This window comes from Diplotaxodon limnothrissa, linkage group LG5, assembly GCF_057381915.1.
Source record: "Diplotaxodon limnothrissa isolate DT_005_m linkage group LG5, D_limnothrissa_male_GT1.1, whole genome shotgun sequence".
NCBI lineage: Eukaryota > Metazoa > Chordata > Actinopteri > Cichliformes > Cichlidae > Diplotaxodon > Diplotaxodon limnothrissa.
Genome location: NC_140600.1, coordinates 22,390,839 through 22,415,445, shown reverse-complemented (window position 1 = coordinate 22,415,445; position 24,607 = coordinate 22,390,839). Strand labels below are relative to the sequence as shown.

Genomic DNA, 24,607 nt, shown 5'->3' with positions numbered 1-24,607 from the left:
GGTTGGGTCAAAATGATCTGCTTCCTCTCATGTACAGATTGACCAGTTGAAGCAGGAGTTGTCAAAGAAAGAGTCAGAACTGCTGGCTCTGCAGACGAAGCTAGAGACCCTCAACAACCAGAACTCAGACTGCAAACAGCATATCGAGGTGCTCAAAGAGTCTCTCACTGCCAAGGAGCAACGTGCTGCCATCCTGCAAACGGAGGTAATAAAACAAGCTCAACTTATTTGTACACGTACAATAAATTAACTTAACAATACATCGCTTCACAAACATTCTCAAGCTCCTAGCCAAACTGAGCAAACAATAGGCTCGCCCTGGGCCCGAGGCTTATTACAGCAAATCATATCAGCAGAGTGTTTGCTTTGAAAGCTTTGTAGTAAGTGAAGTGCAACCTAGGTCACTACCAATGAAAAACTGTTGCCCAGTGTACTGTCACAGCTCATAGACCAGAAAACATCACAGATCTGCAGTAATAAATAAATAACTGTGGTGAATTATTAAAATACTTCCCTAATAAATACTCATCCAGCACCTTTTTTACTTTAGGGTTACTATAAGTTATTAAATCAAAGTGCTTTTAACTATAATGGTACACTTGGGATAATTAGTCCACTTTGTGTGCTTCCTCTGACATGTATTAATGTGCTTTAGGTTGACGCTTTACGTCTACGTCTGGAGGAGAAAGAGTCCTTCTTGAACAAGAAAACCAAGCAGCTGCAGGACCTGACGGAGGAGAAGGGTACTCTCGCCGGAGAAATCAGGGACATGAAGGACATGCTTGAGGTCAAAGAAAGAAAGATTAATGTCCTGCAGAAAAAGGTGAGAATGGAAGGAAAGAAGACCTCACCATGTAGAAACATTAGGGAGGAAATACACTTTAGCCACAATTTTGGCTTGCCCACATTACTCTGCTTTTGAGTTATTGTTTATTTTTTTGTCTACAACACACTGTATTGTGGAGGCATGTCTAATTACTCCAGATTTAGTCACAAATTTGAAATGAACAGCGACTGTGTGGGTTGTTTCGTCACATTTCCGTGTCCTGGACTAAACCAGTCGCTCTGTGGAAATATAAAGCTGGGAGGTTACTCTGTCCATGAAGTGTGAGAGAGTCTCATGCTCTCAGGGGAAAATGCCCACAGAAAGACAAGCAAGAAGATATTTCTGCCTCACTGGCTCTCATTTGTGTGTGCTATAAATACTCACAGAGTGTTACTCCATATCGCACCCAGACCTGCTCTCCCGTTTTGTTTTTCTTCTCTTGTGTCTGATCACACACCCCCCCCTCTCTCTCTCTCTCTCTCTCTCTCTCTCTCTCTCATCTTTGCACTTTTATCTGTTTCATCATTTTTATTAATTATGAATCATTGTTTTCTCCTGTCTTATCATAAATAAAATACCTTAATTCAGTCCTGCACTGCTCAGATAGCAGTTTGGTTTAAATTCAGGTTTACATTAAGTTCTGCTTTTCAAAACTTAAAGGTCTTATAGTTTTTGATGTATTTCTTCTCACATTGTACATTGTTGCTTATGTAGTGTGTTAAGCTTCAGAGACTTAAAAAATGGCAGATATACCGACTTTAAATGTTGCGCTGGTTTGGAGATCGTGCTTTTTATTGTGTGTTTTGCTCCTTGTTTTTTCTTATTTTTCTGAGTCAGATTGAGAACCTGCAGGAGCAGCTGCGGGACAAAGACAAGCAGCTGGGGAACCTCAAGGACAGGGTCAAGTCTCTGCAGACCGACTCCAGTAACACAGACACTGCCCTGGCCACCCTGGAAGAGGCGCTGTCAGAGAAGGTAGATCACGCCACCCTTATACCACAGAACCCGTAACACTGTCTGAACTGTGACACTTTATCTGTTTGTAGTTACTATCATATCATCAAAAGGATGTATATACTGGAAGGAATTCCAGGTGACTTTTTCAGACAATCATTCATTCAAAATCCAGGATGTGAATGACCTCTTTTTTTCTTGTATGCTCTCAAGAAGACCACAAGGACCAAACATTAGCGTCATTATCGACAAGAAATTGAGATTAGCAAACTTTTTTCCTGACGTTTTATATCTCTGTTAGGTCGCAGTAACACGGTCCTAAGCAAACTTGTATTCCCTGACCGACTGGTAAATGGTTGCTGGCTGTCGCTAAGTGATACTGATCACAAAGAGGATGCTGCACCAAAAACCTCCTTGTGGTTGTTTTGGTCACTAGCAGATTGGCACATTGCCAGCGTTTGTATGGGTGGCTCCAACTTGTCTGCAACATTTTCTCTCTGGGCTCTAGTGAAACTTGAACACACTGCAAGTGCCACACAGAGTAGAAAAGGAGCATGTTCGCCATCAGTTCAATTAAATTCAGTTCGATTCAATTTTATTTATATAGTGCCAATTCAACAACAATCACCTCAAAGTGCTTTATATTGTACGCTAATATTAGAGAGAAGCTATCTGCTGTGACTGGGGGTGAGGAAAAAGAGAAGATAAATACACATTTATTTATTTAATTTAGTAAAAGTTACACTCTTTAAAGAGAATAATGTAAGCTTCGGTGTTGTCATAGATACTTGAACTTTAGAGTTCCTCATAAGGGGAATTTAAAGAGACACAAACAGAAATGCTTCCTCTTATTTCCAGACTTCATATTAAGCTTAGTCAGCTGGTAGCTGGTGAAATTCCCACATATGTTAAACCTTTCCTCTAAATGAACCATGTTAGTAAAAATTCTTGTTTTCTGTTTCTTCTTCTTCTTTTTTTAAACAACTACAAGTTGCGTCTAGTTGCTGTGGAGTGATTGTACAGAACTTCTGAAATTGTGACGAGATCAGATTTGTACTTGTGCAGAAAGAAGTGTGAATAGTATAAAATATTAAAACATTTATTATTACATTCTGTTATTACATTCCTTGATATCAAAGAAGAGAGATGAAGGCACATGTCGCAGCAGGGCGACTGTGCCCTTCTCTGCACTAAGGCTGTTTGTGAAGCCCATCATGGTGCTTTAAAAAGCTCCATCGGGTTTGACTTTTCTTAATCCTCCTAAAAATCGTGGAACCTCACCAAATATCAGTAGTAACTCTATTACAGTTCATAGATTTATGTATAATTGAGGAAATAGCTGATGTAATCCTCTAGCTGCATTAGATATCATTATTTCTTTCCTGCACTAGTGTTTTATTCAATTTTTAGGTAACCAGATTTTGATGATTACATCTTTACTTATAAAAACATACAAGGAAAAAATAACAAAGTAGCACTGGGGTAAAATTCCAGGCACGGCATCTAGCTTGATTCAGCATTTTAGCTTAATTTTAGTCTAATTTCTTAATAACTGTATTTTTCATGTGTGATATTAATTTCACATAACTAGAGACATTTGTTTTTTAAAAGGAATGAACTGATACAAATCTCTGATTTGTGCTGGAACAATCTTAAATGAACATCTCAGCAGTTTAATGTTTATATAGACTCTTAACCGTTCAGTCATATGAAGAGTTTTAATTCTTTGTGCTTCTGTGTGTTAGGAGAGGATTATTGAGCGTTTGAAGGACCAAAGGGAGAGAGAAGACAGAGAACGACTGGAAGAAGTGGAATCATATAAGAAAGAGAACAAGGAATTGAAGGAGAAGGTGAACAGCCTGCAGATAGAACTAACAGAAAAGGAGGTCAGTGAGCAAAGAGATTTTCTCTATAAGGCTACAGGGCTGTGTACACATAACTGTGTCCTTCTCTTTGCTGCAGAGCATGCACCTTTTTTATGCACAGCAAATATTGAAACACTATCTTTCAGTAGGGCTTTAGGTGCCATTTAAGCAGTCGCCTCAGGTGCTGTAACTTTGTTGCACATGCTGGCACTCTGCTGGCCTGCCTGGTTTGAAGCGCTGCTAACCGTCTGTCCTGACTACTCACCTGCAGTCCAGTCTCATCGATCTGAAAGAACACGCATCATCCCTGGCATCCTCTGGCCTCAAGAAGGATTCAAAGCTCAAGTCACTGGAGATTGCAATTGAGCAGAAAAAAGAGGAATGTAGTAAGTTGGAGACACAGTTACAGAAGGTAGGTGTGCATCTCTCACCACCGAATCACCTCGCACACTATAATGCAAAATTTTAATTTAGATTTTAAGAGACGAGCAATTCACAGTTTTTAACCTGTAGAGAATTTTTCAGCAGGTTGTTTTGAAAGAAGTAATTACAGATTATGGTTCCCACAGCCATCTATATTAAAAGACGGCTTATCTAATGCTCATTTTTACACAGTTACTTTTTGCAGCCAATCCTAATTATCCAGTTTTTTTGGTTTTAAAGATCTGTTGTGCTTCAGTTAGAGGGAAATCAAGTAAAGGTGGAAAAGTCGGAAATCCTGAATTGGGGTCAAACAGTGTAGTAAAGCTAGCATTACACCACACAGACTCATACAAGTTTGCACGTGTTGGGAAAACGACACCGCAACAAGTTTCATGTTGGAGCTGCTGCTAAGCTTTTGATTGTACTATTCAATCTCTATATAAAGTTAAGCAATTTCATGTGCTCAGGAAACCTGTGTTTAACAGCTCGACAGCAGCCATGTTCTGGACTTTAACACTGGTTAACACTGTTTTGCTATCAGTGATCCACTGTGAAGAAAGAACTTAAAAATGAGCCTAATGCTACTCTTACTGAAGGTCATATATAAATGATGACTTTCCGCTGATGATTTCAGAAATGTCTGGATGAAAGCTGACCATTTTAGCAGTCAGTACGGCAACATTTTCTATGGATGTCTCTTTGTCTGAATTGCAGAGAGCTTCTGTACTCTGAATGAAGACTGCAGCAATGTCTCTCTTTAATTGCACTGAATTGTAGATAAGAAGCCAGAGCTGAGTGTCCACTGCGAAGAAAGGAATGAGCTCATTGTGAATTCAGGGACCACTTTAGTGGAGACTGTTAAGCAGTTACAGACATAAGAAAAAAAGGCTACTTTCCTTTTGTAGAAATGATTGGCCAAATTAACGTGCAGTGTATTTTCTCTGTTCATATTTTCCTGCTGGTCTGATCTTGGCCTGTGTCATTGAGGGAAGATTAAGTATGATCACAGATTATTTAGTGAAGACAGCTCTGTCCCATTTAAAAGTAGCAGTAAAGAAACAAGAATACTGAGGTCTCACTTCTGAGAACATGTTATCCTTCATTAGGCTGTTTCTTTGGACCTGAACAAGAAATGTGAACAGACCTTATATAAAGCACACTTCATTAGGCTAATGGCTGCCATCGTGCTTTGTCTCCTGTAACAGGCAGCCATGCTTTTTAAGGGTGTTGCAAGTAGCAGGCAGTCATTAAATATCCCTCTTTGCCTTCTTCTTCTCCTTCTTGAGACTATCGCTGTATCATCTCTTCCTCTGTGTTTGTCTCTGTTGTGTTGCCGTTAGCCTAACAACATGTGTACTATGTTACTTATCTGTCAAACATGTATTGTACCATGTCTGATCCTGCTGTTCTCTCTTTGGCTCAAACTCAATCCTGACATTTACTCTCCCGGGACTCCCCCGTCTCCCTCCTGTTCCTTCCTCAAACCCTCTGTTTGCAATGTAGCAAGCTGAGCAGCTATTCAGTCACATGAACACTCCTGTAAGTCCCTCTCCTGAGCTCTCTGAGGCACATATTAAAAGCATGAGGACACTGATAACTTCCTTGAAATATGCTAGATGGTGATCGTGCCAAACCCCAGCACAGGTCCTGCTTTCACCCACCCAGGATGCATGTTGTTCATTGCACTGTACTGATATAATGAGCTGCAGTCAGAGTCCTGTGCACTGTGCTCATCCTGTAACTGTTTGTGATATGTGGTGAAACTGGTGCTGCATATATGTAGAACCGAAGGCTTACTTAGTCTGCTGGAACGTGCTCAATATAGATTCTTCTGCCATTTTATTAAGTATATGTAGCTCAAACTAAAACAACAATCTTGCAATAAATTCTGTCTTTATGAGGGTTAATTTTATACAGCTGTTTATTGCCCTTTGTTGTAATTACATTTTACATGTAAAAGTCTTCCTATGATTTAGTATAGCCTCATTACACTGTGTCATGTAAGGACACACCTGGGATTAATTGCAGGACTGTTAGACTGCATTAGCTTTAACTATGTGTGAAGTTGTTGTTGTTTTTTTAAGTTTTGGCTTTGTAGATAGTTTTTTCGGTGGTTATACTTAATAAACTGTCATATTCTTCCACAGCACAAAAAAAACATTTAAATGTAACAAATTTTACATTTATGTAAAATTTTGTATCTATAGCTAAATTTAATGGTAATGTTTTTAGTCACTAAGGCCTCATCTGGGAAGTTGTGTGGCAACAGGAACCCATACATTCACTGAATTGTACAGGTTACACTGACCTCAAATGCAGCACACGTGTGTTTTGTCATAGAAGCTCATGTGGGGAATATGACAAATTAATAGTAAACTTTTCATTGGACTTTCAGAGACTTTATGCAATTGAAGTCACAGGACATGGCATTCAAGTTTCCTCATATTTGGTGCACTTATAACCAGTGAAAAAAATTAAAAGAGGCAAACAGAGTGAACAAACCTTTCTTTAATACATATTTGTCATTGAATTATGTCTAAATATTACATTTTTAGCACAGCATTTCAGTTCAGTGTGTTTTAGCATCTCTGTGAAAATCCTCAAAAAATATCAAACTATTTGACAGTGAATTATAATATTGACATCCCCCCAACTTGATCCACTTTTGTGTATTTTGTGAATCTTGGCAATTTCAGAGGTTCTTAAACAAATGTTATAGATAAGGAAAACAGAATAAAAACACAGAATGCATTCAAATAAATAAAGTAATTGAACTGCAAAATCCTCAAATCATCAAGTGCTTCCTTCCTATAGCCTCCTATAAATGCTCTTCTGTAGTATACTGTTCATTGCAATATTTGCAGGGGCCATATGGAGGGCAATTTGTTGTCCAATAACTGTCTGTTGTAGTTATTTTTCATAAATTTCAACTAGGATTATTGGGTCTTAAATAAAATTATGTATATCTCCTCTAAGCTAAACTCTAGCATCGTTCCTCATGCATAAAATATGACAGTTAGAACAGATTTACTTGGTCACCCTTGCTTCTCTTTCTTCATTCTTTGGACTGACAATTGCAAAGACTGTGCAGCTTCGTTGGGTTTGCATGACTTGGTCGACCTTTGTGCATGTTGTCAGTATCAGTGTTGCCACGCTTCTCTTTTGTCTCAGTGTGGTGCTGTTAGCGAAGGTATCGGCCGTGGTTGAAGATCACTGCAGTGTTTTGGTGGATGGCTCTGTGTAACTCTGCGATATGTGTTAACATATGTGGCTGTGTATTGTCCAGGGTGCTGTGTACCACTGTAGTGGAGAGATGTCCTTGCTGTCCAAAAACTAGACCTCTGATTTTGATAGCCAGTGAATCAATTTAGTGCTTAACTATAATGATTTGTTATTATTGTCACAGACATACAAAACTCTCACAGACTATCCTGAAGTCCTGTATTCTACTCCATGTGCATGAAGTGAGTCTCAATGGACCATTTAATTGGAGCTAAATAATAGCTTTGTTAAAACTAATGAGCCAGTACCAGTAATGATGCCCTCATCCACAACATTTGCCTCGGCTTTATTCATTTGAAAGTACAGGGACACTGCAAGAGACGTAGATAATATAAGTCACTGATGGACTACAGTGTACTGTATGTATCTCTCTTTCATTGACAGTAAAACGTTCTGCGCTTCACACTTTTGTTGATACTGGGTTGTTATTTTTGTTAACTGTGTGTTTTTGGGCGTGTACATGTTTGTATTTGTCTTTTCTTGGCATGTTGATGCAGAAAGCCCATGAAGTGGAGCAGCAGTCGGGCTCCAGAGGGAACCCAGAGTATGTGGACCGGGTGAAACTGCTGGAAAAGGAGGTGAGCTACTACAAGGATGAAGCTAATAAGGCTCAGACAGAGGTGGAGAGACTGCTGGACATCCTGCGAGAGGTGGAAACCGAAAAGAATGATAAGGACAAGAAAATTGCTGAGTTGGAAAGGTAACTAATTCTGACTGCATATTAGCCTGCACTGCTTTAATGCTTCCCTTTTAACAAACACTCTGTTTTCTATGACCATTGTTACATCTATGAAGATAAAAATTAGCATACCTGCCTGCAATTTTAGCAAACCTCTTAGGTAATTTAACATGTTTGCCTGAAAATGCCTGATACATCCATTCTTTGTTTATTTTTTAGCTCTCTACTTAGCTTCAATATATTTATATACAATATAAATATAGGGAATATAAAAACACAAAAAATGGGAGAAAACAAGTAAAGAAAAGGAAAAACAAACTTATCAATACATACATACGGTGTGTTTATTTCATGTATGATCATAGACTGTATATAGAAAAGATGGATGTAGCAGGTTTAGGACACTAATAAAGGTGTTTCTTAAATCACCATTCTTTCTGTTGGCCAATTCAAAAAGAAATCCATTTGTAAAGGACTGCATGAGAAAAGGGCCTCATGAAAATGACATTTTCTTTATGAGTTTATTGTCTGTTTTATTAGTTTTAGCTCATATAAGATACAACATGAGATAAATTTTGTAAATTAGCGTCCCAAATAGAGAACAGGTCTGTTGGAAGTAAAATTATACGTGAAAAGTGGAAGTCCCCCTTTATGTTACTAAAAAAGAAAAGAGAAAAAAATGGCCAAGGCCAAAATGCTCAAAACGTTGTGTATGATACAAAAAATAAATATTTTTCTGTGGCTTGTTTCACATCATAACAAGTAACCCGGCATAAAGAGATGGTTTTAAATCTGCTACTCTCTATATCGCAAACAAAACCCCATTTATCTTCAGATAAATCAGTTTATTTTGTAATTTAGGTTACCCAACTCTCTAATGGTATTACCATAAGCAATACAGTGTGCCACTGTTTGTGCTGAGTAGCTCTGAGCAGTCTATTCTTGATCTGGATGCATCTGTTTGTCAGCTTTACAGTTCTCTGTGTTCGGTGTATGCTGGGCAAATGTCCATGTGGCTCTGTGCACATTTTCATAGTGTTTCCATGTTATGTTCAGTTGTGATGTTCTCATACTGCACTGCACTCGATGGTATTGGATAATGTGCTCTGTACACACAGTTTTGATTTACACGTTTAGGTTTTGTTTATAAATATCAGCAATGCTCCACTCAGCCACTTCTCTTTCGGAAGAGGTCATCTGAGTCCAGTTAATGGAGTGCAGAAATAAAGCAGGTGGCCTCTCTGGTTCTCTCCTGGGAGCAGTACTGCAAGTTTATTTGCACTTTGGTTTGTCTAATGAAGGAGATCATCGTCCTTTACCTGGACAGGATTCAGACGGATGAGACTAACATAGGGATTGGTTGATCTGCATGAGGACCACACAGCCCTTCTCCCCTGCCACTGCTTAGTGTTAAAGACACTTATATACTCCCTTCTCAGATCATTATAGGATTAATGTCGTGATACTTTGTTAGTGGTGTTTGATTAATTGCGTCTTCTTGTCCTTTTTTTTGCCATCTTTACCCACTTTTCTCCGTCCCATTTCCCTCTCTCTCTTCTGTACCATGCTCACCTGCCCCTCTCTTTACCCCTGGCCATGAATCAACTTTCAACCTACTTCTCTTCTGTTCTGAAATCTGATTCTGATTTTTCAAAATCTTTTCTTCATCTCCCTTGCAAATCTTTCTCTGTTTTGACACCAGCCCCCCTCCCCCCGCCCCCCGCCCCACCCCTCGTCCCGGTGGCAGAGCTCCCCCTGACCCGCTCCCTTCTGTGTCCACTGCTCCCCAGCAGATAGGGGGCATGGTGTGGGATTTCCTGGGAAAGTGAGTGCTCTGCCCTGGCACTTAAGGCTTGGCTGCGTGGTTAAAGTCTCCGACTGCGACTGCCGCAACTGCATCTGGTTTCACCTGTGTACCTGGGTCTGCCTGCTGTTTGAAGGATTCAAAAATCTTTGTATCAGAGTTACACAGTCTGTTTTTAGTCCGTGGTGCCATTATTTTATTCGCGTACATGATACAAAGATCCCTGGATTCATTTTGATTTTATTTCTTTAGAATGTTTTTGCTTTCTAGTCTGCATCTGTGTCCGTGACTGCTTTTTGATCATTTAAGGAGCTTTTCTACGCGCGTGTGTGTGTGCACGTGTGCATGTATACACGTGTAAGGGAGAAGGAGTTTGTGTTGCATGTTTATTTTGGGGGCAGCAGTCATCATTAAAACTCATTTATCTGTGCACTGATGATGTAAAGTGGGAAAAAAGTCCACAAATATTTTGCTGCATGAGCAATCACAGCAAATTAAACAGCCATGTGAAATTTTAAGCAAATATGAAGTTCAAACCTTAAAGATCAAGGGTTGTACTTCATATAAATGCAAATCATCAGGTCATAATGTTGTGAATATATGTCCAGATAGGCATATATTGCTTGCCATTTATTTGCACCACATGCTACACTCATTTTTTACTGTTTTGGCGTGTTTCTGTGGTGATGCTTGGTAAAGTCACACAGTAAATTCAGTCACACCGGTGTTGCAGCAAACTGTCAATATAAAAATTGCAGTGTTATAAGCAAATGTTTTGTAATTTGTAACCCTAACTAAAAACGCATTGTATATACTGTAAATGTTTTAATACTAATAATACTGCAAATAATGCACGCATCAGCACCTTTATCTATAGAACTTGGTGTGATTTACCCACTTGCTTTGACTTCTTTACTTTTTTTACATTTTATTTGAACTTGCTATACTTCCTTGTGTTCTTGTGGAAATAGCTTCCTGCTAACACACTTTAAGACACACAAATATACACCCTTTTGTGTCTTTTTGTGGCGTTGGTTGTTTGTAGTAGCTTATTGTATAAGTGTCTGCCCTCAGCTAATGTTTGCTGTTGCCACGAGCACGCTTCCCCTTCTCATTCCAGCCACCCATCTGCTCGCCTCACCCCAAGTCACCCTCTGTGACCCAGCCACCCTTGCACCCTCATATCCCATTAACACCACCTAACAGACCCTATTTTCTAGTGCCCCCTTCTTCCTGCTTTCCATCCCAACCTGCCCCCACGTGCCCTGCCTAGCTTGCTCTACGAGATACTAAAGGAAAAGATCAGCCCTAGTGGCCTGCATGAATAGAGCTGCTGTGCTCCACGTCTACACGCGCTCAGTGTGGGGTGCTGTAGTAGGTAGGGTCTGGACTGAGCCCTCAGTCCTGAAGTGTGTCAGTTCAGTCAGGTCTTTTCTGTCTGAACAACCCTGCATCCATAACTGATTCTCCCACTAGCTCCCTTCTTGCCCACTTGATCAAACCACCGTTGGCTTCCTCTCCTTTTGCTCGACTCTCCAACCTGTCCTCTCCTCTTATTTTTGCCCGGCTAACTTTTGCCTGACTAAATGCATGTCTGCCACTTCCAGGCTTGGCAGAAGATGCACATGGGCCCTTGTTTTCAGAGAAGGTGCATCCTGCATTAGCTGTGTCAGGCTGCAGAGCAGTGACTGCCACAGGCGTGTTTGTAATTTTCCATGTTGTTGGATGAGCAATGAACACAGCGTGATCTCCTCTGGGTTCACTGTACTTTTTTCTTGTGATTGTTTCTTTATGTTCTGGTTCTAATGTGTCTGTTTTGTTTGCTTTTTACTTTCCTGTGTGTTCTCTTATTTCCTGCTTCCAATGTCTACTTCACTCGTTCCATCAACCCCTTGTCTTCTGCCTTTTCCTTTCCCCATCTGCAGTCTAGCTCCCAGGTAAGTAATGACCCTGCTCCCATTACATCCCCATTTCTTCCTAACTCCATCCTAACACTGGTGCTTAAACCTGTGATTTATCTCAGCAATGCAATTAACATGAAGCTATCGCTACATCTGTGATGCTCATGTTTTGTTGTTGTCCTGGTGATCTCATAAGCGGTACTATTTTGAAACTGAATACATTCAAAATGCACTTGACATGATCGCCCATTGCTGTACTGGCTTTGCTTGTTTTGTGTTTCACATTTTTGTTGTGGTTTTGGGTATAAAATGCACCCATTTCATAAGTCTACATATTTTTCATATAACTCTACTGACTTTTAATGGAAATGCACAAATTTTGTGGTTTTGCAGACAAGGGGGTAAAGATCAAGCTAAAAAGGGTTCAAACATCAAACTGGGGCTGCAAGGTGACAAGAAAGGCTTGGGACAGGACCCTCGTAAGGACAGCTCCATAGATGGTGGTCACCACTTGAAGGTGATGTACCCTAATAAAAAAAAAATTTACCCCTGATGATACACAGTTTAATAATTACCTAATGAGATATATGTCCTTGTTTTCCCAAACGTCAGTTGGAGGAGCTAATGAACACGCTAGAAAGGACGAGGCAAGAGCTGGATGCCACCAAGCAGCGTCTCTCCTCCACACAGCAGTCTTTACAGGAGAGGGACACTCACCTCACCAACATGAGACAAGAACGCAGGAAACAGCTGGAGGAGATCCTTGAAATGAAGTTAGTGTTTTCTGAGATTTGCTGTTAGCAAAAATCAGATTGGCGGTCTACATTTTCAACCTCCTTTTTTAAAAAATGTTCTTGTAATTAAGCCTTGGATTAATTTCTTTTCTCAAAATGTAATCCAGTTCATTTGTTTTTGTCCTTCCCCACCGTCTTTATGAGAAGACAGCCGACATAGCACTGCTAAATTGAAATTTGATTTCATTATCAGAACAAAAAGTAATCTGAAATCTACCACGATGGTCACACTGATATTCAAAACAGTAGCCAATCTACCCAAAATGTCTGTGTAGGTTCTCAGTCATCCAGGTCATTGTAATCTAAGTTTCTTGAAGAGGTTTCACTTCTCATCCAGGAAGCTTCAGTTCTAAGACCAAATGGTGGAGAGTCCCAGTTTTTTTTAAAGGGACAACTCCCACTAGGGAATACCTGGGGCTCTCCACCATTTGGTCTTAGAACTGAAGAAGCTTCTCTGAAGTGAAACCTCTTCAAGAAACTTAAAATAGTCCAATAATTTTTCTTCCCAAGCTCCTTAAATCTACCCAAAAGTCAATATGTGCTGCACATTCACCCTGAGGCCAGATAATGTCCAGAGAAATTGCAGAAAAAAACACAAAATCTCAGACTCTACATGCCTTGGTTAGCTTGTTAAATGTTGAAGTTCATGACAGTTTGGCTTGTATGGGAGAGCCAGAAGAACATGGTAGCACACATCGTAAAAGTGCATCTTAAGAAAAAACTGTCCTGGACAAATGAGATCAATGTGGCGATGTTTGCTAATAATAATTAGCACAAAGTTTGACAAAAACCAAACACAACATATCAGTACAAACACCTCATACCCTGTTGAAGCACAGTGTTGGTGGGGTGATGATTTTGGCTTGTTTTTCAGTCGCAGGGTCTGAGCACCTTGTAATCACTGAGTCGATCATGAGTACCTCTGTATATCAAAGTATTCTAGAGTCAAATGTGAGGCCTTCTATCTGATAGCTAAATCTTTCTGGAGATACTACTGTAGTGTTTTATGTTGTTTTTCTTTCAGACAACAAGCTCTGCTGGCAGCAATTAGTGAGAAAGATGCTAATATTGCACTGCTGGAACTGTCTGCCTCGAATAAAAAGAAGACCCAGGAGGAGGTGCTAGCCCTCAAGAGGGAGCGGGACAAACTGATGCACCAGCTCAAACAACATGTTAGTACTGCAGCATACTTCCAAGGAAATTTCTCTCTGCCGATGCTTGTTGCCAAAATAAAAAATGTAGCTGTACAAGTCAGCTAAACAATTTTCTACAAGGTTATCACTGCATGACCACTTTGCAAGTTCAGAGTCATTTTTCTGCTTTTATTTCTTAAGTCTTTGTTAATTCCAGACTAGTACTAAAATGAAGTGATGTCATTATCATCTCAATTTGCAAATAATTTGTGGCCGTAAACATCAGAGTTGAATAAGAAGTCTGTGCCTCCAAGACTTCAGTTTTGCAGCAGTCTCAAATATTCCGTTTTTTAATTTTTATTTTATTTTAAGCTAACTCAAATTTTAAAGCGTACAGCTCTAGTATGATTTACACACGTAAAATTCTGGCAGAGGCAATCTGGCCACTTTTCTGTCTCTAGTTTTTGTCTTATGTCACCTTGGAAGCACATAAACTGATCCTTGAACAGTGGATGGTCACCTGGAATCGTACTGTAGTTTAACCACAGACGGTATATAAAGAATGGAGGAAGCCTCTAGGCCTAAAGCCATTGTAAATGTGTCTAAGAGTTATACATTCTTTCTAACTGCCAGTAGGAGGTGAGAGTTGTTGCTCATCTTAATCAGTAGTTTTAAGCCTTATTTAATACAACCTGATTTTTATGTTATGAATTAGGACAGCGACAGTTACTTTGTTACTGACAAGTTGCTGCCATGTACTGCAAGTGTGCAGTCTCCTCACTTCTGCCAACTGCAGAGCGTCATGCACTGACCTCTGCCCTCCTCCTACAGACACAAAGCAGAATGAAGCTGATAGCCGACAACTATGAAGACGAGCAATATCATCCACATGCTCCTCACCACCCCCAGTCTCAGCCCCCACATGCTCCACCTCAGCCCCAGCCCCAGTATTCCCACGCTCCCCACCCTCAACAGACTCCATATCCACACGCCCCGCACCCGCAACATCCGCAACACCAACAGCACCCACAGCACCTGCAACACCCACAGCACCCACAGGCATCCCAGCAACACCCACACCCACAGCAGCCACAGATGCAGTACCCTCACCCTCCTCACCAGCAACATCCTCAGCACCCTCAGCCACCTCCCCAGCACCAACAGCACCCACGCCCTCCACAGCCCCAGCACCCTCACCAACAGCACCCCCAGCATCCTCAGCAGCACCCGCATGGGCATCTGCCTCCGCAGCACCCTCACCCTCAGCACCCACACGGACCTCCGCAACAGGGGCCACACCCCCAACATCCACACCCTCAGCACCCCCAGCACCCCCAGCACCCTCAGCATCCCCAACACCCTCACCATGCCCAACATCCACGTCACCCGTCGCCCCACCATCGCGGGGGACCAGCCCGAGGACCCCCGCATGCTGGTCATCGCCCTTCCCCAGACCAGGTAAGATCACACATGTTATCTCTGTTATTAAATGCTATTTACAACATGTTTCAAAGGTCAGCACTGACGTCTTTTTGATATGGAAAAGTAAAAATGTCTTAAAACTCAGTTAATCTAATAACTGTGACCAACAAATGCCACAAGCTACATACTGTACTTGCATGTGACACAGATATCTGTGATAATCTCAGCCATGATGGTTAGAAGTTTGCTTTGACAGACTGTCAAATACACAGTAGCACAGTAGTTGGACAATAGATGCAATGTTAAAATTCTGTTGTAGAGAAATAGTTGTGACATTAAGCGAACAAAGAATTAACCGCTGACATCGCTCCAGTCACCAGATGTTGGTCTCAATAAATAAGACACAGTTTCAGTCCCTCCAGTTCTCAATGCTGCTTTGAATAAAAGCAACATAACAGCTTCTGCTGCTTTCTTCTCCTCATGCATAACGCTGCCAACGACAGGATGACGAGGAGGGCATTTGGGCATAATCCTTGCTGTGACAACCAAAGCTCTAATGTTGTTTTGAGGGGTGAGAAATATTTAAGACTTTCTTAATTTTACTTCTTTGCCAGCGGAGTCTGTGGTGTTTTGTAAAAATCTCAGCATGTTTGTCAGATTTATATTTTTATCTTTATATATCTTTGTATTTTTTTTTCTCACATTCAGATGATTCAGTCACTACTGGAGGAGCACAGCCATGCCATGATGTTGTAACACTACCCAACTAAATATTTATTACCTCCACTCAATCAGTACCCAGCAACGGGACCTTTTTTTCCCAGGAAGAGGAGGGGGAACTCAGGTGTGCAGGTCATGCATAGAGACTGACAGCTGAGCAGGTATTTCACCCATCTGGACACGCATAGACATGCTGTAGTGAACATTATATTAATTACACTAAAAGAAAAATCTTTCCAAACTGAAACTTCCACTGTCTCCTTCATGTTCTGTTTAAGGTGATGTGGGAGCTCTTCTTGGTGTGAACAGGACAAGACGCACTCCACTTCACACAACATTAGATATTCACAACTGAAATGGAAGGAGAGAGAACGATATGGAGAAAGAGATGTTCTGTGTGTGTCTAATTGTTGCTTGGACATGTGATTAACACGGGAGCACTGTATCAGAGGTTACACCGAGGTCAACTCACCTGTCTGTCACAAGTTCAGGCCAACGGCGCTCTCTTGATCCACCCAGCAGAGATCTCATGACCGTCTGTCAGCCCAGTATTTCTTCCTTCCTCCTTCTTCCTTTGACTGGTTCAAGATCATGGTTGTCTTGCTGACTGTTTCACCTGCCTAACTGACTCCTCTGGCTCTGGTTGGCTCCTCCGCCTGACTCTTGTCATGGTTTTCAATCCTCACTGCCCTCCTGACTCACCTGGTGACATCTGACCCCTCTGCCTGGCTGTCATGACCTTCGGCGTGTTGTAATCATCAGATTGTTTTGCTGAGCTATATTTTCCCTCCGTGGCACGCAGTGACTTCTTCCTTTCTTTTTCTTTTTTTAACCTTTTTACCTGCCATGTGTTTCTTCAGCATTTCTAAACGTGACGTGGTGTCCCTTTACTAGCATGTTCCACACAGTCCAGATTAAGTGGTTTTAGGGTTTCTTTTGTCATTTCTTGTTGGTAAAACGAAGAGCTTTGATCTGACTGATGACAGGCTTGAGCCTTGCCTGCAACATCAAGAGGTCTCTGTGGCTGTGCAAGCAGGGCCTTCCAGTTCTCTGGCTAGTTTTAGCCTTAAGGCTGTGGCTGCACTGGATTTTATCTTCATCTTACCTCATTTTAATCAAAAGTAGTCAAAAAAAGAAATAAACTATGCAGATGTAAACATAGAGTGAATGCATTCCCATCCTTACTTAAATCAAGTCAAAATGATTTAATTGTCCAATCACAGCAGCCAAGGGAGTGGTCAGAATATATTGATCAGATTATTTAGATTATTTCTGAGACTATGCACCTATGCACCTCCTCTGTGTTGCAGGAATTTTTACTAATGGTGCTTTTGCTGGTGCTCAAACTAAACGGTGTGAGAAGACCTGGTAAAGAGCATCTTTTAGTCCTTTTACAGTAAAGGGACTTGATCCCACAATGGGCTTCATAAACAACTGTAAAGGAGTTCTTTGTACATATGATTTGACAAATGGGGTTTGTGATCCACAAACAGAGGCTAGGTCCCTCAGCAAATACTGCTACTATAAGCATCATTCTAGACTATAAAGAGAAGGCAGTGTCCAATAGATGTTTATCCTGCAGGTCTATTGGAGCCACTGACACACCAGTGTCTGACCTAGAGTATGCTCCTGCTCCCCTCTCCCTTGTACTCTTCCAGCAGTAGTTTGTGTGACCTCCCCAAACATAGTGACTTGTTTTCTCCTTCTCAACAAGGTGGCCTGTGCCTCGTAAAAACTGTACACATATGATAGATATGAATATATTATACATATAGAGAGAAATCTATAGAGTGTGTCTATATGTGGTCAGAAAATCATTTCAAACTGACAAGATACTATATAAATATATATATATAATATATATATGTTTCTTTTTTCTTCATGGTTATTTTTCTATCTGGCTGGAGGTCTGAGAAATGTCTTATTTAGAGCGTTGAGCGGTGTGATTTTCCTCTGATTTGTACTGTATATGAAAACCCCCCTCAGCAGCAAATTTAACATTCCCTGTCTGAAAATACAGGACAGCCCAAATAAAAAAAAATTAAGAGCTTTAGGACAGTTTATGGGAAACAAAGAAGTGTATCCAAATCTATCTAGAAGTTTAGAAAAGGTGACATTATTACATTCCTTTCTTAATGTGAAAAACAACTCAGTTGAAGACCACTTTGCCTGTGGTGACGACTTTGAACAGCGACTTTATTTATTTTTTTAATTTTGCAGCTCGCACAGTTAGCATTGAGATTATGTCTGCTGAACTCAGCAGTCAGAAGCTTGCACTTGTGAGAGGACTATCACAGTTATCACCCAACCGGAGGTTTGAGTGACTCTGTCTGGATGCATTTCCTTCGTGTGTTTGTCGTTGTTGTTGTCTCGTAAGCCGAAGTGATGATGTATGTGACTGTGACAGCTAACCGAGTAGAAAAAAAAAACACACGCGCACACAAATTGCTACAGTATAGTGGAAAAATGAAGTAGACTGTTACAATCCCCAGTTCCTCTCTCTAACCCTCATAGTGCCTGTGTGTCTCCCTTTTATGGCCAAGTGTTGGTTGTTGTATATAAATGTCTTTCCATTTACTCATCACTCCAAGGTGATCTGTGCATCATCTTTTATGTGTCTGCTTCCCACCGTTACGGCTCTGATCCACTGACCAAGAACCAACAGACCGTGTGAAACCTTGCTGTTTGTGTTTACAAATGTTAAGATAAATCCTGACTTGGATGTTTAAAAAAAACAAAAGGGAAGACAATGCAAACAGACAGAGGAGCAACAATCCTCTCACTACACCGAGAGGGGGATGAAGTATGAATCCTCTATTTTCAGGTCCTTATCTACTGAATACTTGAAGTAGGGAGTTCTCCTACCATGAAATAGTAACATATGATTTACATGGTAGACGACATTTCAATTGTGCCCATGCATGTCGATTTTTACATAATGTGCCAACTGAAAGCGATGATGTAAGGATAATCTCCTGTTCTCTATGCAGAGCGATTTCTCTACTGTTGCGTCAAAAAAAGGTTTCGGAGACACCAAGGCTTAGAGGCTGGGACTGGTTTCCTGAGCTTAGACGCAAGAGTAATCTGACATTGCGCGTGGCAGATTTGAGAAGGCAAGGCTTCATCGGTGCCTAGAAACAGATGTGTAGAAAGACTTGAAAAGTCACCAGTAATTTTTGTAAACAGGTTGTTTTTGTTTTACTGCAAATCACTGAAAACTTTGGATTAAACAAATCACTGTGACCAATGCCAGAAACGCTTTTGTTTAACGGAACAAATATTATGTTTACTTTTTTATTATTCATTTTTTTGTATTTAAGTTAGCTTTATTTTTTCTATTTTTTCGGTGCACTGAACATGCCAGTTTGAGACTGTACTATTTGTATAGGTAAATGTTTTGAGGTGTACAGTAAAAACCAAGGAGCAAACTAAATGTGTGTCCAGCATGCTGAATGATTATTCGTGTGAACGTGAGCTAATCTCCCATAAAGCATCATTCCTCATACATTAATTGCATCTGCATCGTGCATTGTGACGGTGTGATGTTGTGTTTGAGAGTGATGTGTGTCTCACTTACTGTGTCCCCTTAGTAGACAGCCTGTGCAGTTCTGTGAGAGTGCAGCATGTTCTTGGAGTTGCTGGTGTAAATGCATTCAGAAAAGAGGGATGTGTGCGTGCATAACTGCAATTTATTTGTTTATGAGTGCGTGTATGTTGTTGTGTGAATGCACAAGATAAAACTATTTAAAAAAAACTGAACAAAAACAACAACAACTTTATAAAGAGAAAGTCCCTAAATTAAAAAAAAAAAAAAAGTGAGATTGAGTAAGTTTGGGGAAAAAAAAAAGCATGGATACTCTGTAATGTTTTGTTTTATAAAAACTATAGGAGGCTGTCCTCAGTGCCCCAGTTTGCTATTGTATGTGCTGTATCAGAATATTACTATTGAGTGTTGGCCAGCTTGTTTATATCCATCAAATAAAGGTGACTTTCTTTCTGTCTGCGTTTGTGATTTTTCAACTAAAATCACTTAAACAGTTGCTACTTTATACATAAACTTTGTCTACCTTCTTTAAGTTAAAACCTGATTTAATGCTCACTGAAGATGACTGATTCAGAATAACTGTATGTAAAGTATTTATTTGAGCATTTATACCTTGAAAAATGTGCACATGGAAAGCATTGAACATAACAGCTTTACTACAAATTTCCATACACCAACACAAATCAGGATCCTAATGAGGACACATAATCTTTCCTTTAGTTTGTGCTGACAGCAAAAAGCAAAGATGAAAACCAGCACAGAGAGACTTTGACTTCAGAAACATGAACAGGTAGAAATGGAGGCAGCAGCCTAACTGCTCATCGCTGCTTTTGCTACATGTTAAAGTTCAGGGTCTGGCTGCTGAGCTGGGGTCCACATGCCTTGGACCATCGTCTGTAAACTATAAAGATGGTTATGTTGGGAAATTTTAAATAGATCACCAGTTTGTGAAATACTGAGACCAGGCTGTCTGGCAACAACAACCTTGACATAGTCAAAGTCACTTAAATCATTAGCCAACTATATATTTGCATAAACGGCAGCTGAACAGGTGTACCTAAAAAAAAAATTTAAAAAAAGGGTGGTGAAAGCATCCTCTCATTGTATTTTGGCTGCTCCAAATACAGAGAAAAAAAACCCCAATCGTTGGTCATTTCTAATGCAGTACATACAAATAACAGCAGCATTTTATATGGAAAACTGGCCATGGTCATTACCTTGGACTGCTGCAGGAGCACAACATTAATGTGTTTGTTTGATATATATAATAATCTAAACACATGACTTTCTTCCTAAGCCTTCTGCTAAGATACCTTCTCCCCCCTTTGTTTAGATCTTTAGTTTGGATTCTTTGGCTCTTACTTGTGTAAAGTGAGACAACATTCACCGTGGTATTTAGATGTCTGCAGCTTCATTAATGTCCTTGTGAGAAAGATACTTGAGACCCTGAAAGTCAGTTTTTCCTGGGTGCCTGTGCCAATACTTTTAAAGATTTAACAGGTTTTACTTGAATCTCCGTAATCAAACTCACTAAAACTGCAATGTGCACATAGAATTCAAGACATCTGTAATTTTATTCTACGAAATAAGACGATGTTAGATACCACCAAATGCACTTCAACTCTTTAGCTGCTTAACTGAATCAACCTTTTGTAATCTCACTGCACAAATATATTTTCTTTTCCGTACTCCATAAGGACCATGATATCACACACTGACTTATGGAAAAACAATTTAAATCCATGAGTCTGAGAAAAATCTGCAGACTTGCAGAAGATAAGGCACACTAAATGTCACCCTCCTGAATCAAAAAATTTTATAAGCAGCATAAACTTAAAGTAATAGTTTATACACTTTAACAAACAAGACATTTTTAAAAGCACATATTATATTCCACACAATACAAAATAATGCAAAACTCCATGGCCACTCTAAGCAGCAGCGCATTGGTTTGTCCATTTCCTGTAAAGTTCTCTTTGCAAAAGTCTGCAACTCTAATGTCCCTTTACAAAGCTGTTTAACAATCGGTCGCCTCGATCAGAAAGCCAGTAACCCGCCATGGCTGCCAATGCTCCCATAAACACAGATGTGTAGACCAAATCTCCCTTTGCTGCAAGTGTTGCCAGAGCACAAAGGACCACCCCAAAAAACATCTGCTTCAGTATCTCCACCTCATCATCCTGGATATCCTCAAATAGACCTTTCTCCTCAAAATCTGCAGAAGGGTGGGAGAAAAGAAGAATTCAGTTTGGTTTCCTTTGAGCAAATTTTCTGTTCATGTATTTGTAAGTGTCCATGGTTAACATTAGGTGGCACTCACGAGGCAACTGCTTTTTCACGCAAACACTGTCCATGCGGATGAATCCTTCAGCGCAGTCACAACGGAAAGATCCTTCTGTGTTGGTACAAATCTCATCGAGACCATGGCAGGCAAGCACACGGTCACTGCATTCATCTATATCTGAGCAAAACAATAGCAACAGAATGGTCAGACTTTTTAAGCAGCTAGAACTTTGGAGCTCTACTTTTCCACCATGTACCTGCATCATTATTTTTCACCTACTTTTTGCTCTGTCTGTCATATAGAGTGAAACTAGTACATATAGCTAGCGATGCTTTACTGAGTCATTTGTTTGCTTTTGGTTCAATTTTAATCATCTACTAGTATCTCCTCCTTCATAGCCTGGTTGCACTCAATGGTGTTTTTGCCTCAAGTTTTGTTGTTTTGACCTCTAATGGGAACAATTTTCTTGCATATTTTTTCAGTGTACTCTTTTCACTGGAGGCTGACATACAAGCTCTTTCTTCAAACACGCCTGAGCTTGTCTCATTTTTGTGCATTTTGTGCTATTTTTAAGGCAATAATATTGCAAAAACACTTTTATATTGTGAGAAAGAATCATACCAGGTATTTTATTACAACACAATATGGCACAGGCCAGTTTTACAGTGTTCCAGCATTTTTGGAACTCATGCATATATCATGCACAAACTATTCTCTTGTATTTACCCAAACACTTGGATCCTGTCAGTCTGTACCCAGAAGCACATTTCCTGCAGCGTGCTGGTCCGCTACCCAAGCAGCCCACACAGGCCACGTCGCAGCCTGAGAAAAGAGGGGTCATTTCCTTTTTTTTAATCCACTGCCTGCATCGCATTCTTAAGCTGCTGCAAATAATAAGCAAACAAGTGAACAATAGGTCCAATTCTTAATTTTCTGCATGAGTATCCAACATAGTTTCTTTAACACCAACTCTAAGGCACTGACCTCTGCACTCAAAGGATCCTTCTGTATTAAAGCAGTAACTGTTTGGAGGACAGTTACCCAGCTGTGTGCCACACTCATCGATGTCTAAAACATAACATTTAAAAATGTAAAAACACCTTTTTAAAAAAATTAAATATATAAGTGATAATGTCTTGACTCCAGAAAGAAGCTCTGTATACAGTACCTACACAGATCTTATTATGGAGTGTCCATCCATCTCTGCATTCCTCACACTGGTCATTTTCTGGCCCTGAACACAAACTGCAGCTATCTGGACAACTGCTCACCTGAACAGCCAGCAGACTCCATAGACAAACACCCTGAAGCAGGTTTCTGTGGAGACTCTTCATGCCCATCTGGCCAGAAGATGAAACTATGAATTTGCTCCAAAATACCATGTCTTTACGAAATGGTGCTTGTGTTAGTAGAGATAAAGTGAGATTTATCTGTTTACTTCATGACAATATCAGTTATTTTCCACAATTATATTTAATGGTCTCCAACACTGCTTCACAATATTTCACACATAACACAAACGTTTTTGTTTTGTTTTGACACAGGTTTTATACATTAAAGTTTTACATATAAACAAAGGTTGCTTAAAAATACACAAAAATACTACTACAGTTCTGAAAGCTATATCAATTAACTGCTATTATCAACAGTTACTGGAACATCACAGATATATCATATCAAAGGTATTTGTTGTCTTATATGTTCTGACTGTTTTTTATTTATTGATTGATTTTTTTTATTGAACTAAATGCTGAAAAAAAGAGGCTTGTGGTAATTTAGAAATGATGTCATCACCTAGTTTGCCCAGTAGAGTGGTTACATTGTTTACATTGTACTCAATATTATCTGCAGCTGTAGCAAATTATGCACCACACTTGAGCAGAAATTATTAAGTTGCTATAAAGCTAATAAATTTTGTTTTACTTCCCGAAAAGTCTAAAAATGGAAACCTCCAGTATTGGCTGGGGTAACAGAATACATTGCTTAACACACCCTAATTAGGATTTTCCATATAAAGGATATTAACTTCTAAAATATTCTTAGTTAATTTATTTGTTCCACCACTGTTTGGTTCAATATAAAAACGAACATTAACATAAACAAACAAACAAAACCAAAAGAAACCGGACGTACTCGGTTACCGTGCTTCTAAATATAAAGTAGCCTTGATGCCAGTCTCTGGTTCTTCATGTTTCACGTTGAAAAAAACAAACATATCAGCCGACAGAAAATCTGACACTAAAACAAGCAACACGACCAGCAACAAACTGACTCTGAAATGAAGAGTATTCGTTACCTTCGCGCTGCTATAGGGTGAAACGGGCAGAAAACTTTAAAAGAAGTGAATCCAAGACAGACCCGCTTGACACATGACCCGGCTGTTGGCTACATTGTGTTCGGTTGCAGAGATAACTCACACCTCCCGCGCGGGCGGAGCACATATCCGTCCCAAGACACCGCTCTTACGGAATGTGGTAATACTTATAACAAGTACTTCAGTAAGTCCTTACACTGGCCCAATAAGAGCCGCTGTCCTTCCAAAGACCAATCATAACTCGATGTGTTTTAGCTTTTAAACCAAACAAAAAAACAAAAACAGAGGCAAATATAGTTATAGACAGGTGTGGACAGGCTTCCGTGCACGGTTATTTTTAGTCTGTAGGAGTTACAGTTTTGCAGCTTTGACAATAAGACTATAATCGTTCTTGCTTTCAAAAAATCCCCTAAAAGACCAAAATGAATAGATCATCCAGATTTTTTTGCCGTTGTCTTTGTGTACAGAGATGATCATCTCAAGACATGTCAGGACTTAGTTTATACTGTCAGTTTGTATACACTGTCCTGGTACAGCAGCTGCTTCTGCTTAAGCAGATTTAAAAAATAAAATAAAATAAGGCTTGAAGGTATGTGGAGATTTAGAACAACAGATTATTGGTTATGGTCTCTGTATGGAATTTGTTGACTGTATTTGTATCA

General features: G+C 40.0%; 2 protein-coding genes across 5 annotated transcripts in view; one reads left to right on the top strand and one right to left on the bottom strand.

Annotated features, from left to right (window-relative positions):
* erc2 (ELKS/RAB6-interacting/CAST family member 2) overlaps positions 1 to 15,613 on the top strand; it is a 40,432-nt gene extending 24,819 nt beyond the window's left edge. The window contains exons 6-19 of one of the 3 annotated variants that reach the window (XM_085354259.1): positions 38 to 205; positions 656 to 823; positions 1,664 to 1,801; positions 3,526 to 3,666; positions 3,917 to 4,057; positions 5,572 to 5,607; positions 7,848 to 8,050; positions 9,732 to 9,854; positions 11,759 to 11,770; positions 12,128 to 12,251; positions 12,347 to 12,507; positions 13,553 to 13,700; positions 14,493 to 15,119; positions 15,587 to 15,613. In XM_085354259.1, coding sequence (XP_085210385.1) covers positions 38 to 205; positions 656 to 823; positions 1,664 to 1,801; positions 3,526 to 3,666; positions 3,917 to 4,057; positions 5,572 to 5,607; positions 7,848 to 8,050; positions 9,732 to 9,854; positions 11,759 to 11,770; positions 12,128 to 12,251; positions 12,347 to 12,507; positions 13,553 to 13,700; positions 14,493 to 15,119; positions 15,587 to 15,613 — 2,217 coding nt within the window. The remainder of the gene's footprint in view (positions 1 to 37; positions 206 to 655; positions 824 to 1,663; positions 1,802 to 3,525; positions 3,667 to 3,916; positions 4,058 to 5,571; positions 5,608 to 7,847; positions 8,051 to 9,731; positions 9,855 to 11,758; positions 11,771 to 12,127; positions 12,252 to 12,346; positions 12,508 to 13,552; positions 13,701 to 14,492; positions 15,120 to 15,586) is intronic. The other 2 variants (XM_085354261.1, XM_085354260.1) reach the window with 2 other exon arrangements.
* Positions 15,614 to 19,937: 4,324 nt separating this feature from the next.
* On the bottom strand, positions 19,938 to 23,986 carry creld1a (CRELD disulfide isomerase 1a). 2 transcript variants are annotated; one of them, XM_085353275.1, is made up of 6 exons: positions 23,928 to 23,986; positions 22,800 to 22,971; positions 22,616 to 22,699; positions 22,358 to 22,453; positions 21,668 to 21,808; positions 19,938 to 21,562 (listed from the first exon to the last, which is right to left on the bottom strand). In XM_085353275.1, the coding sequence occupies exons 2-6, from the start codon at positions 22,969 to 22,971 to the stop codon at positions 21,342 to 21,344; spliced, it is 714 nt and encodes a 237-aa protein (XP_085209401.1). In that variant the 5' UTR covers positions 23,928 to 23,986; the 3' UTR covers positions 19,938 to 21,341. The 2 variants fall into 2 exon arrangements, with proteins under 2 accessions (XP_085209401.1, XP_085209400.1); XM_085353274.1 differs by lacking the exon at positions 23,928 to 23,986 and adding an exon at positions 23,765 to 23,828.
* Between the last annotated feature and the right edge of the window lie 621 nt (positions 23,987 to 24,607).